Source organism: Mobula hypostoma, chromosome 19 (genome assembly GCF_963921235.1).
Source record: "Mobula hypostoma chromosome 19, sMobHyp1.1, whole genome shotgun sequence".
NCBI classification, from domain to species: Eukaryota; Metazoa; Chordata; class Chondrichthyes; order Myliobatiformes; family Myliobatidae; genus Mobula; species Mobula hypostoma.
The window spans coordinates 59,221,576-59,241,407 of record NC_086115.1 but is presented as its reverse complement, the minus strand read 5'-3'; the positions used below and the strand labels follow the sequence as shown (position 1 = coordinate 59,241,407).

At 39.0% G+C, this 19,832-nt stretch overlaps 1 protein-coding gene across 3 annotated transcripts in view; it reads right to left on the bottom strand.

Moving 5' to 3' along the window:
* Positions 1-1,732: 1,732 nt before the first annotated feature.
* Positions 1,733-19,832, bottom strand: part of tdrd1 (tudor domain containing 1) — an 84,335-nt gene continuing 66,235 nt past the window's right edge. For all 3 annotated transcript variants that reach the window (XM_063071217.1, XM_063071218.1, XM_063071219.1), the window contains 6 exons: positions 19,652-19,771; positions 19,116-19,229; positions 16,649-16,816; positions 9,629-9,844; positions 5,509-5,552; positions 1,733-3,444 (listed from right to left, as the gene is read on the bottom strand). In XM_063071217.1, the coding sequence (XP_062927287.1) occupies positions 3,382-3,444; positions 5,509-5,552; positions 9,629-9,844; positions 16,649-16,816; positions 19,116-19,229; positions 19,652-19,771 (725 nt within the window). In that variant the 3' untranslated portion in view covers positions 1,733-3,381. The remainder of the gene's footprint in view (positions 3,445-5,508; positions 5,553-9,628; positions 9,845-16,648; positions 16,817-19,115; positions 19,230-19,651; positions 19,772-19,832) is intronic.

Below are 19,832 nucleotides of genomic sequence, written 5' to 3'. Positions count from 1 at the left end.
ACTTTGCATGGCCAAGAGCTCAATTGGAGAAAACATCCCCCTCTCCTATTGCCACCGCAAGCTAATTTAACGCAGATGTGGTCTTATCTCCATGAGCAGAGATAGTGCCCAAAGTCACTTCACACATATTTAAAATAAAGCAAAGGACTTTATCTGGGTTTACTTAGTTTAAATTTTTTGTAACTCTGGTGCTAGCAAATGACACAGATAAGTTGAGGAGCAGGTGGTGTTGATAAACCAGGGAGTCTGCAGGAGACAGATTGGGAGAATGTGCAAAGAAGTGGCAGATGGAATACTAGGCATAGTCATGCACTTTGGTAGAAAGAATAATGTAGACTATTTTCTAAATGGGAAGTGAAATCAGAAAATTGAGCCCTAGTGCAGATTGAGTCAGTAGTAAGGACAGCAAGTACAATATTAACATTCATTTTAAGAGGACTAGAATACAAAAGCAAAGATGTAATGTTGAGAATTTATAAAGGCACTGGCCAGATCACATTTGAGCAGTGTTGTACCCATATCCAAGAAAGGATGTGCTGGCATCAGAAAGGGTCCAGAGGTGGTTTATGAGAATGATCCCAGGAATGAAAAAATTAATGCATCAGGTTCTGGGCTTGTACGTGCTGAAGTTTAGAATGGGGAAAGGATCATATTGAACGCTACCGAATATTGAAAGGCTCAAATTAGAGTGGACATGGAGAGGCCGTTTCCAATAGTGGGAGAGTCTAGGACCAGAGGATGCAGCCTCAGAATAGAAGGGTGTCTCTTTAGAACAGAGATAAGAATCTCTGTAGCCAGTGGGTGGCAAATCGGTGGAATTCATTGTCACAGACAACTGTGGAGGCCAAGTCATTGGATATATTTAAAGCAGAGATTCACAGGTTCTTGATTAGTAAGGTTTTGGGGAGAAGGCAGGAGAATGGGGTGAGAGGGAAAATAAATCTGTCATGATCAAATGGCAGAGCAAACTTGATAGCAAAATTAGGCCATTCAGCCTATGCCTTACAGGCGATGTTTAACAGTTACCCAGTCATTAGAATGGTTGGCTCCATGCTTGCCAAAAATGACAAGTATATCAATGTTAAGAATTTGGTCACTAAAAGTTATGTGCCAGATTCTTTCATGCTACCCCAAAGTAAAACACAGCCCTCAAAATACTGTGTGACTGTTACAGTTCAAAAATGTTATTCATATGTGCAAACCCAACATTAGGAACAAAAAAATATCAACATCACGGTTCAAATCAGGTAATAGGTGGCTGAATCAGGTAATAAATGCAGGCAGAATCTTTAAAATTGGCAGAACACACTAACTAGAAAATTGAAGTTTTAAAATAAATAGGGAAATGGCTCAGATTTCTGTTATTGTTAATATCGAACAATGCTATTGACTTCTGAGAGAAAAATTTACAGAGATATCAGGCAAGAACTGGTATTAGCATCAGCAGTTCACTTGTTACCACTTACCAAGGGATATTCATTATCATTTGGCTCAGTCACAATGACTTGCTTAAAAGCTATTGGCTGCCAACTTGATTCCCCACCCCCAAACAATCTGGCATTAAGCAACTGATTTCACTTTTTATTCTACAAACCTTTAAATGTTGCTTTTCTTAAGTACAGTTGCGATCAGCCATTATGAGGATGCGCACTGGATACCTTAAATGTATGATACGAAGTCTTTAGCAGTGCTAAATGGAAAGGACTTCTGGCCGTCTTCAATATTAGGTCATATTTTAATGAGTAATAGCTCCATTTTTAATTGTACAAATCACATTAGCAGCCGAGAAAACACTGAGCAGTTCACATGGTTAACCCAAGTCACAAAGCAAACAGATAAGTGAAATATAACCCAATATGGAATTCTTTGAGTGATACAAATATGGCAAGACAGTTCACACTTAATTTCCCTTTCATTTTTCCTTCTTTTTTATTCTTATTGACCTTTAAAGCACAACAAATGAGTGCCATCTTACTGGAATTTAGTATTAAGAGAATGAAAAATCCTTCCTAAAATTGAACAGGAGTAAGGAGGACTTACATCGGGCATCATGAATGCTGAGAAGCTTGCTTCCACTATCTTCTTAATAACAGGATGCAATACTACAAAGCTACGATCTGGCTGGACAGTGCAGCGGAATCGCAAAGTTCTCAGGCAGAAGTAGCTTCTAGGAAGAATACCTTTAAGAATTGTTTTTAAAAAAGTAACCATATAGATAAAGCATTGAAATTTGAACTTTGCCATGGTTCATTATGAATTATAACTGGAATTTCAAATGGTGTGTTGTAGAATATTTAACAGAGGTCAAAAAAGTGTCAGTTCAGTGGCATCACTGCTGTAAAGCACAAAATTGGCTCAGGTTATAACAACAATGATCAAGCAGACCTCAGATCTGAAATCTGCTTTTAATCAATCACCATGGTCCCACTGTTAGAGCTGCTGCCTTACAGCTCCAATTTCCTGACCTAAACTGCTGTCTGTGTGGAGTTTGCATGTTCTGGGGACTCATGGGATTGCCCAGGTTCAATTCTGACCCCAGGTGCTGTCTGTGTGGAGTCTGCATGTTTTGGGGACTCGTGGATTTCCTCCCATGTCCCACAGATGCAGACTGGTAGGTTAATTGGCCACTGTAGATTGTCCCTAGTGTATACCCAAGAGGTAAAATCTTAGGAGAGTTGAGGGCAATGTGGAAAAGTAGGTTACTGGGAAAAAGAGGGAATGGGACTGTTCGCCAAGTTCGCATGGACAGAAAGAAATACCATTAAATGGCAATGCCAATGCAATTTAGACTGGCATTTCAGTGCAGCAATATCATAATCAAAAAAATCAACCAAAAGTAGATTACAACAGTACCATACTTCAATAGTATTTCATAGACCGTAAAGAGCTTGGTACATCCTGAGGTTGTGAAAATATTGAATTGCAGTTTTTATTATGACAATATTCTTTGAAAGACACCGAATGTGCTAAGTAAAAACAATAATGTTACAATGGCTCATCACACCATCCAAAACATGTTGGATGATATGCACCATAAATGTAACCAAGTATTCTCAACTGAGGAAGGTATCAAGGACATGACAATGTGCTTTATGAAGATCTGATTACTATGAAGAATTTTCTGGCTATGGTCAATGAAGGAATGATTTCTCTTTCTGACAGGTTAATACTTTCTTCCTAATAGACAATTGCTTTGCATTTCTTTCACCTAGGCTTTGCTTTTGAACTGGTTTTAAACTTCTAAGAAATAATATAGCATATACAAAGAACACAAAATAAATGAAAATGGGGTTTCTTTATAATTGTTCTGTACATGCCAAAGGCCAATATTTAAATAGTCATTTTTTCAATGAAATGTAGACTTATCTTCATTTTTATTAATCACATAATAGTTGCATTATTTTTGTTCACTAGTGCTGCAAGTTGCTGCTTGATTTCTTCCACCTACAATTAAAAATCATTGTGTCAGAATGTTACAGACGACGATTCAATAACAAATACAAATGACTCATCTATCAACTAGATGCCTTTATCTATCAGAATTGGCCTCCAAATTGTGTATAATAAAGCAAAATCTAGTGTGTGCAATATGAATTAATTTTAATTTAAAGAGAATGTTCAATGTTTGACTGTGATCCAAAAACTTGTAGTTGTAAGGATTCTAGGAAAAGGAATTCGGGCTACAAATGCACAATGGAATGAAAGACAAAGTTGGTCAAATAAGCTTTTAAATGTAGAGACTGAACTTAAGCATTACAGTTACATCTTTTACTGACAATTCAATTCAGGAAAGATGCAAGCAGCAAGATCAAAATGTTAGCAAGTGCATTTATGAAAAATAAAATGTGTTCCATAATTTAGTTATGGTGTTACACTGCAATGTTCAAATGCAGAATGCAGGGAAGTATACTTAAACCAAAAGGACCCCCCAAAATATTGTCCAAATCAAACATCAGGGTGAAGTGCAGTTAATAAAACCGAACTTAAATTATGTTGGAGAAACTAGTGAACCCTGGATCAAAGACATCATGAAACTACCCTAGCTTCCTTTAGAGAAAAGCAAGCCTCTACTTCTTTGAGCTGTTTACAAAGGCAAGAGGGGGAGGAAAAGTTGTGCTTGATGGTGGGGATCCCATTAGAGATGGCAAGAATATCAATTTCTCGAGCTTCTGGTAATAGCATCCCCCTCCCCCCACCATTCTGCCATTCCCAATTCCCTCTCTCACCTTATCTCCTTACCTGCCCATCACCTCCCTCTGGTGCTCCTCCCCCTTCCCTTTCTTCCATTGTCTTCTACCTTCTATCAGATTCTCCATTCTCTAGCTCTTTCTCTCATCAACTCCCCAGCTCTTTACTTCACCCTACCCCTTCTCCCAGTTTCACATATCACCTACCACAGGAAAATTCAAAAATCTGAGATGCAAAAGGATTTGGGAGTTCTCATACAGGATTCCCGAAAGGTTAATTTGCAGGTTGAGTCAGGCAAAGGCAATAATAGCATTCATTTTGAGAGGACTAAAATAAAAAAGCAAGGTTGTAAAGTTGAGGCATTATAAGACACTGGTGAGGCCTCACTTGAAGTACTGAGGGCAAATTTGGGCCCCTTATCTTAGAATGTGCTAACACTGGAGAGGGTTCAAAGGAGGTTCACAAAAATGATTCTGGGATTGAAAGGCTCATCGTATGAGGTGCATTTGATGGCTCTGGGCTTGTAATCACTGAAATTCAGAAGAATGGGGGTGGGGGGGGGATCTCATTGAAACCTATTGAACATTGAAAGGCCTTGATACAGTGGATATGGAGCGCATTTCCCATGGTAGAAGAGTCTAAGACCAGAGTACACAGCCTCAGAATAGAGGATGTTCAATTAGAACGGAGATGAGGAGTTATTTCTTTAGAGAGTAGTGAATCTGTGGAATTAGTTGCCATAGGTGGCTGTGGAGGCCAAGTCATTGGGTATATTTAAGGCAGAAGTTGATGGACTCTTGGTTAGTCACGGCATGAGGGGATACGAGGAGAAGGCAGGAGATTGGGGCTGAGAAGGAAATGGATCAGCCATGATGAAATGTCAGAGCAGACTAGATGGGCCGAATGGACTAATTCATTTCCTATAGATTATGGTCTTTATGCTAAAGAAATATCCTCACCTTCTGTAGTCACTTCTAAACCCCTCAGACCAACCAAAGCCCTTTTTTTTGTTTTATATTTGCAAAATTACCATCATTAGCTTTGATCATTTCTTCATCTTTTAACTTAAAATTAACCATCTCTAAACAAAACAAGTACTCATCTTCACTGCCATTCCAATGCAATTCCCATATGGAGTAAATTTTAAATTATACTTAAAAATTGAGGCTTACATTTTGACAATATTTTACATTTAATACAGTGCTACATTACATTAATCTTGTCTGGAAATTAAAAGTAGCTGCCTGCAAAACCCAAAAAGGGATAGAAATATTTGTAACTACAATATCACTTGCCAGTATTTAAAAAGAACAAACTTACACTGCTCTGAAGATTTCGGCAACAACAACTTCTCGGAGTTTGAACTGGAAGAAAGATGAAATTCTAACAGTTACATGTTTAAATCAGGAAAAAAGCACAGCTCAATATAGTTTTCTTTCCCATCCATGATGAAATGGCAGAGGAGATTCAACAGGCCTGTTCCTACATCTTATGGTTTTATTTCAAATTGTCTTGAAATCTTTTCTTTCACAACTAGGTATGTGAAATTTAACGTTTCTTTAAAAGTATGGAGATATCCTTTTGAAATGTACACTCAGTGGTCACTTTATTATGTATCTCCTGACATAATAAAGTGGCCACCAAGTGTACTATATGTTCAAGGTCTTCTACTGCCGTACCCTATCCACTTCAAGGTTCAAAGTGTTGTGCATTCAGAGATGTTGTTCTGCATGTCACTGTTGCAACACATGCATTCCTGTCAGCTTGAACCATTCTGGCTATTCTCCTCTGACCACTCATTTTCACCCACAGAACTGCTGCTTTTCATTTCTCACACCATTTAACTTTAGAGACCGTTGTGCATGACAATCCCAGGAGATCGGCAGTTTCTGAGATACTCAAACCACCTCATCTGGCACCAATCATTCCATGATCGAAGTCACTTCCCCATTCTGATGTATTGTCAGAACAACTGAACCTCTGCATGCTTTTCTGCATTGAGTTGCTGCAACAAATGGCTGATTATATACTTACATTAACAAGGTGAACAGATGTACCTAATAAAGTGGCCACTGGAGTGCACATTTAAGAAGCCATGTACCTTGTTACTTAAAATGTAAGTGCTGTGTTTCTAATAAACGCCAACCTTTGCAAATTGGTTGTTGCATCAATCACCAGATAGTTCTTTCCAATCATGCTAAATTTAAATTAAGTGTAAAATTAGAAATGAATCTGAAGTTTTGCTATTATCCAGCTGCTGGTCAGCAATGATAGCAGTTGAAGTTGCTGAGATATGAACCTAAAAATAACCACCCAAAAATGAAGACAAAATTTTCTTCTAAATCCTACAGTACATTTTAATCTACTGTAATATTTCAATTCTGTTTGACAAGATCATTTAGATAAGGAGACATCAAGTCAAGTTGCACTGATTTCTAACAAAGAGATAGAGGGTCTGAGAAACATCTGATTTAAGCTGTTGGGATGCTCACTGACAAGCACATTCAGTTTCCCTTCAGGAAAAAAAGAGAATCATTACCAGTACAATTATTTAGGGACATTGAGACCATACCTAGAGTAGCTTTAGTCTCAATTCTAGCAAAGGATATTTGTATCCTGATACAATTCTTGAATAAATTAATTATTGTCACATTGTTGTCACTGAGGTACAGTAGAAAGCTTTGTTTTGTATGCCATCTATACAGATCACTTCATCACATTGAGGTAGTACAAGCGAAAAGCAATTATCAGAATGCAGAAGTACAGAAGACAGGCAATAAGATGCAAAGCTAAGATGAGGCAGCTTGGGAGGTAAAGAGCTCCGGAAGTGAGATTACTATTAACAATTCTACCACATCTAGCCAGGGCTGCCAGACTACATGGGCAACACCAAGCATCACCAAGGAAGTTAGAAACCACAGAAAAACTACAGCACAGAACCAGGCCTTTTGGCCCTTCTTGGCTGTGCCGAACCATTTTCTGCCTAGTCCCACTGACCTGCACACGGACCATATCCCTCTATACACCTCCCATCCATGTATCTGTCCAATTTATTCTTAAATGTTAAAAAAGAACCCTCATTTACCACCTCATCTGGCAGCTCATTCCATACTCCCACCACTCTCTGTGTGAAGAAGCCCCCCCAATGTTCCCTTTAAACTTTCCCCCCCTCACCCTTAACCCATGTCCTCTGGTTTTTTTCTCCCCTTGCCTCAGTGGAAAAAGCCTGCTTGCATTCCCTCTATCTATACCCATCATAATTTTATATACCTCTATCAAATCTCCCCTCATTCTTCTATGCTCCAGGGAATAAAGTCCTAACCTATTCAACCTTTCTGTGTAACTGAGTTTCTCAAGTCCTGGCAACATCCTTGTAAACCTTCTCTGCACTCTTTCAACCTTATTTATATCCTTCCTGTAATTTGGTGAACAAAACTGAACACAATACTCCAGATTCGGCCTCACCAATGCCTTATACAACCTCATCATAACATTCCAGCTCTTATACTCAATACTTTGATTAATAAAGGCCAATGTACCAAAAGCTCTCTTAACGACCCTATCTACCTGTGACGCCACTTTTAGGGAATTTTGTATCTGTATTCCCAGATTCCTCTGTTCCACTGCACTCCTCAGTGCCTTACCATTAACCCTGTATGTTCTACCTTGGTTTGTCCTTCCAACGTGCAATACCTCACACTTGTCTGTATTAAACTCCATCTACCATTTTTCAGCCCATTTTTTCAGCTGGTCCGAGTCCCTCTGCAGGCTCTGAAAACGTTCCTCACTGTCCACTACACCTCCAATCTTTGTATCATCAGCAAATTTGCTGATCCAATTTACCACATTATCATCCAGATCATTGATATAGATGACAAATAACAATGGACCCAGCACTGATCCCTGTGGCACACCACTAGTCACAGGCCTCCACTCGGAGAAGCAATTCTCTACTACCACTCTTTGGCTTCTTCCATTGAGCCAATGTCTAATCCAATTTACCACTTCTCCATGTATACGTAGCAACTGAATTTTCCTAACTAACCTCCCATGCGGGACCTTGTCAAAGGCCTTACTGAAGTCCATGTAGACAATATCCACTGCATTCCCTTCATCCACTTTCCTGGTAACCTCTTTGAAAAACTCCAATAGATTGGTCAAACATGACCTACCACGCACAAAGCCATGCTGACTCTCCCTAATAAGTCCCTGTCTATCCAAATGCTTGTAGATTCTGACTCTTAGTACTCCCTCCAATAACTTACCTACTACCGACATTAAACTTAGCGGCCTATAATTTCCCGGATTACTTTTTGATCCTTTCTTAACCAACGGAAAAACATGAGCCACTCTCCAATCCTCCGGCACCTCACCTGTAGACAGCAACATTTTAAATATTTCTGCCAGGGCCCCTGCAACTTCAACACTAGTCTCCTTCAAGGTCCGAGGGAACACCCTGTCAGGTCCCGGGGATTTATCCACTTTAATTTTCCTCAAGACAGCAAGCACCTCCTCCTTTTCAATCTGTACAGTTTCCATGATCTCACTACTTGTTTCCCTTAATTCTATAGACTTCATGCCAGTTTCCTTAGTAAATACAGACAAAAAAAACCTATTTAAGATCTCCCCCATTTCCTTTGGTTCCACACATAGCCTGCCACTCTGATCTTCAAGAGGACCAATTTTATCCCTTACAATCCTTTTGCTCTTAATATACCTGTAAAAGCTCTTTGGATTATCCTTCACTTTGACTGCCAAGACAACCTCATGTCTTCTTTTTAGCCCTCCTGATTTCTTTCTTAAGTATTTTCTTGCACTTCTTATACTCAAGCACATTATTTACTCCGTTTCCTATACATGTCATACAACTCCCTTTTCTTCTTTATCAGAGTTGCAATATCCCTTTAGATCCAAGGTTCCTTATTCCTAGTCACTTTGCCTTTAATCCTGACAGGAACATACAAACTCTGCACTCTCAAAATTTTTCCTTTGAAGGCTTCCCACCTACCGATCACATCTTTGCCAGAGAACAACCTGTCCCAATCCACGCTTTTTAGATCCTTTCTCATTTCTTCAAATTTGGCCTCCTTCCAGTTCAGAACCTCATCCTTGGACCAGATCTATCCTTGTCCATGATCAAGTTGAAAAGTTTTTGACTTTGTGTTTAGCATGTCTGAAATCTGATGCTAGTGAAGTTTGAACAGCCATAAATCAGTATTTCCAATTCAAAGTATTAACCCCAAATAGTAGGGTCATTCCTATGATTACCAAATATGGAAACTTTCACTGAATTTAATAAGGTGGGTGGTGTAAGAGGGGAGGAACAGAGAAAAGTTTTGTACAATGAAGTAGCATCAGACTTCACTTGACAAGATTTTTCTTTTAAACATCTGGATACATTCCAAATGAATGCAATGTCATCAAAAGTATAAGTAATTACCTTCTTTAGTTGATTCCTCAGAGGATTTAGCCAGACCTTCCGATACCAACTTATCAGATACCTTAATGGCAGCACCTTCAAAATACCCAATCAATTCAACGACGTGTACATTTCCATCGAACTCCCTAACTGTTGCCAAAACATTTTTATCGAGCAGAAGAGTTCTGAGGAAGTTGCTGGTTGCAGGAGTCCACTCATCAAGTTCTGGTTCAACATCTAAATATATTTGAGATTTACTTAAATATGTATGAAATGTTGGTTACTGATGAAAATAGCATAACAACTTTGTGCACAGAGATGCAAATCTATGCCACAAGAACAAGAGTTTGAAGATAACATTCCAAGGGCACTACTGCTCTTGCTCATACAAGTTATCATGGTAACCTTAATATTTTAAACAGAGAAAACATAGAAAATAGGTGGAGTAGGCCATTTGGCCCTTTGAGCCTGCACCGCCATTCAGTATGATCATGGCTGATCATCCAACTCAGAAACCTGTACCAGCCTTCCCTCCATACCCCCTGATCCCCGTAGCCACAAGGGCCATATCTAACTCCCTCTTAAATATAGCCAATGAACTGGCCTCAACTGTTTCCTGTGGCAGAGAATTCCACAGATTCACCACACTCTGTGTGAAGAAGTTTTTCCTAATCTCGGTCCTAAAAGGCTTCCCCTTTATCCTTAAACTGTGACCCCTCGTTCTGGACTTCCCCAACATCAGGAACAATCTTCCTGCATCTAGCCTGTCCAATACCTTTAGGATTTTATACGTTTCAATAAGATCCCCCCTCAATCTTCTAAATTCCAGAGAGTATAAGCCTAGTCGATCCAGTTTTTCATCATATGGAAGTCCTGCCATCCCAGGAATTAATCTGGTGAACCTTCTTTGAACTCCCTCTATGTCAACGATGTCTTTCCTCAGATTAGGGGACCAAAACTGCACACAATACTCCAGGTGTGGTCTCACCAAGGCCTTGTACAACTGCAGTAGTACCTCCCTGCTCCTGTACTTGAATCCTCTTGCTATGAATGCCAGCATACCATTTGCCTTTTTCACCATCTGCTGTACCTGCTTGCCCACTTTCATTGACTGGCGTACAATGATACCCAGGTCTCGTTGCACCTCCCCTTTTACTAATCGGCCACCATTCAGATAATAATGTTTTCCTGTTTTTGCCACCAAAGTGGATAACCTCACATTTATCCACAGTAAATTGCATCTGCCATGAATTTGCCCACTCACCTAACCTATCCAAGTCACCCTACATCCTCCTAGCATCCTCCTCACAGCTAACACTGCCGCCCAGCTTCGTGTCATCCGCAAACTTGGAGATGCTGCATTTAATTCCCTCGTCTAAATCATTAATATATATTGTAATCAACTGGGGTCCCAGCACTGAGCCTTGCGGTACCCCACTAGTCACTGCCAGTCATTCTAAAAAGGTCCCGTTTATTCTCACTCTTTGCTTCCTGTCTGCCAACCAATTCTCTATCCATATCAATACCATACCCCCAATACGGTGTGCTTTAAGTTTGCACACTAATCTCCTGTGTGGGACCTTGTCAAAAGGCTTTTGAAAATCCAAATATACCACATCCACTGGTTCTCCCCTATGCACTCTACTAGTTACATCCTCAAAAAATTCTATGACATTCGTCAGACATGATTTTCCTTTCACAAATCCATGCTGACTTTGTCCGATGATTTCACTACTTTCCAAATGTGCTGTTATCACATCTTTGATAACTGACTCTAGCATTTCCCCACCACCGATGTTAGGCTAACCGGTCTATAATTCCCCGGTTTCTCTCTCCCTCCTTTTTTAAAAAAGCTGGGTTACATTAGCCACCCTCCAATCCTCAGGAACTAGTCCAGAATCTAAAGAGTTTTGAAAAATGATCACTAATGCATCCGCTATTTCTTGGGCTACTTCCTTAAGCACTCTGGGATGCAGACCATCTGGCCCTGGGAATTTATCTGCCTTTAATCCCTTCAATTTACCTAACACCACTTCCCTACTAATATGTATTTCCCTCAGTTCCTCCATCTCACTAGACCCTCAGTCCCCTACTATTTCCGGAAGATTATTTATGTCCTCCTTAGTGAAGACAGAACCAAAGTAGTTATTCAATTGGTCTGCCATGTCCTTGTTCCCCATGGTCAATTCACCTGTTTGTGACTGTAAGGGACCTACATTTTCTTTTTCCTTTCACGTATCTATAAAAGCCTTTACAGTTAGTTTTTATGTTCCCTGCCAATTTTCTCTCATAATCTTTTTTCCCTTTCCTAATTAAGCCCTTTGTCCTCCTCTGCTGGACTCTGAATTTCTCCCAGTCTTCAGATGTGCCCCTTTTTCTGGCTAATTTGTATGTTTCTTCTTTGGAATTGATACTATTCCTAATTTCCCTTGTCAGCCATGGGTGCACTACCTTCCCGGGTTTATTCTTTTGCCAAACTGGGATGAACAATTGTTGTAGTTCACCCATGCGATCTTTAAATGCTTGCCATTGTATATCACCGTCAACCCCTTAAGTATTATTTGCCAGTCTATCTTAGCTAATTCACATCTCATACCTTCAAAGTTACCCTTCTTTAAGTTCAGAACCTTTGTTACTGAATTAACTATGTCACTCTTCATCTTAATGAAGAATTCCACCATATTATGGTCACTCTTACCCAAGGGGCCTCACACGACAAGATTGCTTATTAACCCTTCCTCATTGCTCAATACCCAGTCTAGAATGGCCTGCTCTCTAGTTGGTTCCTCGACATGTTGGTTCAGAAAACCAGCCCGCATAAATTCCAAGAAATCCTTTTCCTCAGCACCCTTACCAATTTGGTTCACCCAATCTATATGTAGATTGAAGTCACCCATTATAACTGCTGGTCCTTTATTGCATGCATTTCTAATTTCCTGTTTAATGCCATCCCCAACCTCACTACTACTGTTAGGTGGCCTGTACACAACTCCCACCAGGGTTTTCTGCCCCTTAGTGTTATGCAGCTCTACCCATATCGATTCCACATCCTCCTGGCTAATGTCCTTCCTTTCTATTGCGTTAATCTCCTCTCTAATCAGCAATGCTACCCCACCTCCTTTTCTTTCATGTCTATCCCTCTTGAATATTGAATATCCCTGAATGTTGAGCTCCCATCCTTGGTCACCCTGGAGCCATGTCTCTGTGATCCCAACTACATCATATTCATTAATAACAATCTACACTTTTAATTCATCCACCTTGTCACGAATGCTCCTTGCATTGACACACAAAGCCTTCAGGCTTGCTTTTACAACACTCTTAGCCCTTATATAATTATGTTGAAAAGTGGCCCTTTTTGATTTTTGCCCTGGATTTGCCAGCCTGCCACTTTTACTTTTCACCTTACTACTTTTCATCCAGTCTATTCACAGCTCTTGTGTTTTTCCAAATTGTCTACCCGTTTGACAGCCTTACTCCCTTCAGCCGATAGTTTGCACCATGGTAATAATGCATCAGTACTTGGAGAGTATTGAGTTCAGAATTGGAAATATAATGAAGGGTACAAAATTCATGGTAGTTTGTGTAATGGAAAGTAACATTCAAATGAAAAACATGATACATTTAGTCTGGCCAAGAGAATGATGCCTAACCAAAATAAGCTTAAAGTTTGATGATTGCCTTGCATTGTTTTGTTTTTTGAGGGCCTTTAAAGAATTAAGATAGGGCTGTCAAATATGGTTTACATATTCCTGCAGATTAAATAAGATGACATATGATGTTAGCTCCAAATCTTTCACAGTGTAAGTAATGCTTAATCCTAACATTCATTTATATATTCACACAGTGTATACTAAAGTTTTATTTTTGACTTGTTCAGTCTTTGCATCACTAATTGAACAGTGAAATGATCACAAGTTAAAACAGAATAAAAACATTGAAATAACTATTAATGTTTCTACTGTATCACCAGATTAAGCTTTATTTTATTTATCACTTGTACATTGAAACGTGCAGTGAAATGCATCATTTATGTTAACTAACACAACTGAAGGATGTGGGTGTGGTGGTGAGGATGTGGGAGGTGGAGTGGGGGGGGGTTGTCAGCCTGCAAGAATTGCCCACAATGCTCTACAGAACAGAAGACAAGCAACAAAACATCAGCAAAGCAAGCCCTGTTCCTCCCTCCCACACAGTCTACTAACCCCAGGCCAGGCACCATCTTGCCTCCATTCTCCACTAAAATGCTAAATTCAGCAAACAATAATTCCTTTTCTAACTAAGGTTTCTATACAATTGTGCCTTTTTAATAATACTCAAGGAGACATAAAAACTCCCAACTTGGGAAGCAAACCATATACAAGTCACCATGAATAATTCAATCGGTTGTAGCATAGTCTTCAGTTTATGTATTTCTCTTTGAACTATTGTGATCACCTATTCTTCCTCCTCTCAGAAGCTCCAGGCTCTTTTCATCTGCCACAATGCCAAGATTCTCATCTGCTCCAACAAAAGGGCACTCAAGTTAAACTGTAACAAGCTGTAAAAACAGGAAGGATCTATACACACAAGGACCATTACCCTAGAGTCAGCAATAACAGTCTTGAAGACTAATGTTAGTCCAATACCAGATGAATGTTGGTCCAGTAGTCTGCACTCAAAAGCTAAGGGTTGGGAACTCAAGAGATTCAAAATTGTTTAATATCATTTCCAGTACACAAGTGTAAATAGAATAGAATATTTGTTACTCTGGATTCAATGCAGCATATAAAAATACACTAAGATAAAGAACACAATAATAAAACAATAAATATAAATATGTAAGATAGCCCAGATACATAGACTGACATGTACATAAAGTAGTAAGGTTTAAATCTTCTTAGCATATGATGCAATGCCCTGATTAAGATTTCTACTGCTATACTGTGAGGTGCTTTATATTAGTAGTTTTCTGTTCAAGCAATGTGCCATGCTGGAAAGGTATGTTTTGGCTTCGACTAAAATAAGGACACATGTTACATAGAAACATAGAAAATAGAAAATAGGTGCAGGAGTAGGCCATTCGGCCCTTCGAGCCTGCACCGCTATTCAGTATGATCATGGCTGATCATCCAACTCCGAACCCCATACCTGCCTTCTCTCCATACCCCCTGATCCCTTTAGCCACAAGGGCCATATCTAACTCCCTCTTAAATATAGCTAATGAACTGGCCTCAACTGTTTCCTGTGGCACAGAATTCCACAGGTTCACCACTGTCTGTGTGAAGAAGTTTTTCCTAACCTCGGTCCTAAAAGGCTTCCCCTTTATCCTCAAACTGTGACCCCTCGTTCTGGAATGTTGTGCAATTTAGGAATGTGAGGCAGCCAATCAGGATGGTGGATGAGAGAGAAGGTTCTAGAGAGCTGTGGGGAAGAGTTTTCTGAAGGACAGTAGTCTGGTTGAGGTTTTTTGGCAGGAACTGCAGAGTGGGTCAGAGGGGAAGAATGCCATTGGGTGGAGAGTCCAAATTGCAAGAAGTGCTTTGTGCAAGATGAATGGCTCCAGGGAGCAAGGGCCAATACTCCTGAGTGAGAGCCAGGGTGTTCAAGATGGATTTCAAGGGAAGTTCGGAATGTGGTGGATGCTTTCACGTAGACAGTGGGTCCAGCGCGTGAGTACGAGATACACCCTGAATACTCCAGCATTCCAAAGTTATATGCACATTGGTCTGGTTCAACTATAATGGGCAGCTGAAATTGGTAAATGTACTTCCTTTATAATTTTTTTTACAGTGGACAATCTGTTATTTCTTGCCAACAGATAATTGTGTATGGGCAGTATTTACACAGAATTCACTCAAATTGAGGTTTCTTTAATTGGAACATCATGATGTTCGTGTCTGGTTGAACCCCAAATCATACCGACCCTAGACATATACATTTGTGAAAGATGGTCTTCTCACTGCTGAGTCAGGTGGTTGTTAGCAGAGTCAGAGTCAGCTAACAAGCAGAGTTTGTACACAAGCCTGGTGAAGGGGCTACAATGACTAACCACAATAGCTTGCAATTTCTTCATACTCAACTTCCAAGTACCTCATGGCAATAAGAATTCAATTTGTTTTAAGGGATCTATTAGGAGAATAACTCTACAGTATTGTACTGTATTATGTAAATTGCACCTAAGTTTTGCATTAAAAACTTTGTTATCCTATTTCTTCTGCCACCACAAAGTGCAAGTCTTTAAAGGTTATAAGCCCCTGCACTCAACTCACTGACCTTCTATCACTTCAAATCCGAAAAATCATATGATCCAGTTCCCAGATTACAGTAATCTCAAAATTAAATATTTAAAAAGTATAGATAAAATAGTGCATTAAGTTCAGAAAATAAAGCACATTTGCTATCATCTACATATATACAAAATGGAATTTAAAATATATCTGGTAGCTAAATAAGTGTTGGTATACCACAGCAACCGCCCCTCTCTGCCACCAAGCTGGCAAGTTCTCACAATGTGATTGCAACAAAGATATTCAACATTAAGAAAAATTTTATCTTATTTTGAATCTCTGGTTAAATTGGACATGCTGTATACAAATCTGTATTTAAGAAACCTCAGTAAATACTGATGTAATCCGAAAGACCTTTCTAAAAACAGGCAAAATTATTAGGGACTATTTAATGAAAAATAAGGTTAACACTGTAGAATTATGGTATTACTTGCAATCACAAAAATAAATTGGGATTGAAACAAAAGTTACAGCATCAAAATACCCAAAGCACTGTTTATACTTGATTACCCAATCTCAAGTTTGCAAATATGTTTAAGAAACCTCAATACTGATGTAATCCTAGAGACCCTTGCAATAAAGCAAGACATGCAAGTGTTGCGCAAGTTCTATGATTGTGCTGTACTTACTTGGTTAACGAATGGGTATGGAAAGTTTATTTTTAAATGTTTTTGAAAAGCTAAGATATTTCAATCATAGCTACAGTTTCCATAGAACACAAATGTTTATTAAACACAGCAAGGAAAACACACTACTGCAATCTACTAATTACCTGCTAGTGAAAACTTTGCAACTTGAACTGGATGTTTCAACAGTTCTGGTTTAATATATTTTACCCTTTCAAGAGGTACAGTTTCCACATTTCCATAATCTGCACAGATGACTTTCAATACTGATCCAGAACAATTCAGTACAATTGCACGATGCCAGCAATTGTCATCTAAAACACAAATTAATGCATCACAAATTACTGTACATGAATATTATGGTATTCAAGTATCAGATTTTACTATAGCCAAAAATAGAGCAGGGCAACATGGAATATTAGCATTACTTTGCCTCTTTCCATGGTTTCAAATTTTAATAATAACCAATTAGATTACAATTTAATTTGGTGAAATTAAGAGCTTCAAACAATTCCTAGATATTGATAGACAGCACTGGTTTTGTGCATGGGATTTTTTTTTAAAGAAGGAAAAGATGAGGGAAAAGCTTGGAATTTAGCAAAGTTTATGGTAAGGTTCCATGTGGTAGGCTGTTCCAGGTTAGATTACATGGGAAATAGGGTGACCTAGCCAACTGGGTACAAGATCGACTTGGTTGAAGGAGTCTGAAAGTGGTGGTGAAGAGTCATCCTTCTAACTGGAGGCTTGTGACCAGTAATATGTCATGCCATACAGGTTAGTGCTAGTGTACCTTGCTGTTTATCATAAACAAGCAATTTGTATGAGAATGTAGGTGGCATGATTAGCAAGTTTGTATATGACACCAAAATTGGTGGAGTGGTGGGCAGCGAAGTACTTGTTTAAGGTGACAACAGGATCTGGATCAACTGAAAATTAAGCAGAGAAATGACAGATGGAATTTAGCTCAGGTAAGTGCAAAACAATACAATTTGGGTAGTTAAAGCATGGCCCTGGGGTGTGTTGCAGGACAGTGTACTTGCACCATTAAATGTTACAGTTCCCTGAAAGCAGGAAACTGAGCACTTGCACTGTGTATGGCATAGTTGCCTTCATCAAGTAGATCACTGAGTACAAGATTTGGGACATTATGCTTCAGCTGTATAGGACATTGCTAAGATCTTCTGTGCAGTTTGGGTTGCCATAATAATAGGATTTGATTAACCTAGAGAAGGAGCAGAAAAGATTAAGAAGGTAGTTTGAAATACAAAGATGGGTAGATTTTTCCCTCAAGTGAAGAGGCTGAGGATTCTGAGAAGATTAAAGTTAAAACACGAAGTGTTTCTTACAAGGGAGTTTATAACGATAAAGGTTTAAGGTGTATGGAGAAAGCTTAAAGACACCCAAGGAGCATTCTTCCCTTCCCTCTTCCACAGCGTTTGCTGAGTATCTGTAATGAGCTGCCAAAGGAAATGGCAGAGGTAAGCACAATTACAGCATTTAAAAGATAATTGAATAGGTTCATGAATAGGAAGCTTGAGGTACATGGGACCAGCTGAGGAAGGCATCCTGATTGGCATGGATAAGTTGTGGCAAACTGCTTGTTTCACTGCTGCATAATTGATTCTGTAACAAATTAATTTCAATGTTACACTAAGCATAAAAGAAATTCACAAGAATACCACATTGTCTCTCCATAGCACAGTAAGACAACTTTATTTGGCACTCCACTGGCATAGGAACATTGGACTCTAGTTCACTTGGTTAATAAAACTACCAGAAAGCCAAACAAAAAAAGTCATATTGAGGAATGCGAAGACTGCTGAAGATGATCAGTGTCTCGCTTCCATCCAGAGATATTTATCAGGAGTACTGCGCTTACAGGGCCCTTAACATTGTTGGCTGGATGGGAGGGATCGTTGACGAACTCTTTGACCCTCTACAATTGTACAGGAAGTACTGTAGCAATAGGACAAGAACCATTAGGAAGGGAAACACGTTCTTAATCCAGGCCGTAAGACTAATGAACCCCCTGCCACACCCAGGAGTCATCATGCATGAAGTGCCAGTAGCGTTATATTGTTTACTTTTTGTGTCTCAAATGCACATTTATTAATTTACTAGCTGTAGTATTACTTTATGTATTATGTGAGTTCTATGTACTGTATTGTGCACCTTGGTCTGGAGGAACATTGTTTCATTTGGTGGTATACATGTGAACGGCTGAAGGAGGGGGGAACGTCGACTCAGACCATGAAAGGCCTGCGTCGGGCATTTTCATGCCTTACAAGGCACAGATTGGAAGTCTGTGTAGGGCGCCACTCCTCGCACAGACTAGAGCAATGTGTGATTAAGTGCCTTGCTCAAGGACACAAACACGCTGCCACAGTTGAGGCTTGAACTAGCAACCTTGAGATCACTAGACGAACGCCTTAACCACTTAAGAATTGTAGCTTAATCATGGTATAATCATAGCTTTTGAGTTATTCCTCACTGTGCTTCATAATACATTAAAAATATTGAGATGTTAAAGGCACAAGAGAAAAGCATACCAGTGTACTGGAATTAAAATGAAGTTTTTTTTTAATTAACCATTTAAAAACTAGTGTTGATTACCTGAAAGTCTTACACAACAAGCATCACCAACTTCAGGCTTGAATACTGAATTATCTGGTTGAGCTCTACATTGTTCATTCAACTCAATATTCAGTGAGCATAATTTATTCCAATCTGTGAAGGAAAAAATACTTCAATTACACCAAATCTCAAGGAATTTTAAAATTATATTACATCAAGAAATTTTTTTAAAGTTTTGTCATTGGAACAGGTTGGGCCAGAAATGAAATTAAACTTGTAACTTGAGAAAACGTGGATGCATTTGTACAGTCCAAGCTTTTATTTTGTAAAATATTATGCAAAATCTATTTGACAGTAAAATCTTATTTTGTAATTTAAACATGATCAACTTAATAAAACAAAATTCGAATATAAGCAAATGATTTTAAGAGATTTAAAAATATAGCATATTTTTGGCTTTGTTGGGGGAATGAAAGAATGGAATTTTGCTAAAGCTTTAAAGTTGAAAAATAAACTTTAAATTACATTATATGGAGCCAGAAGCCTTGCATAACTAGTTTTTTCTCTTTGCTTACCTTGAGTGCCAATAACATGAACAAAGACAAATTCAGGGCTGATTATTTCTTTCACCTTAATGGGTACTATACAGTTCAATGGCAGCTCCACAGTCTTCCACAACTTTGCATGCATTTTACCTGGAGTAAACCAAGTACAGAAATGAAGAAAACAAATGATCAGTTCTCTTGGCTATGATTA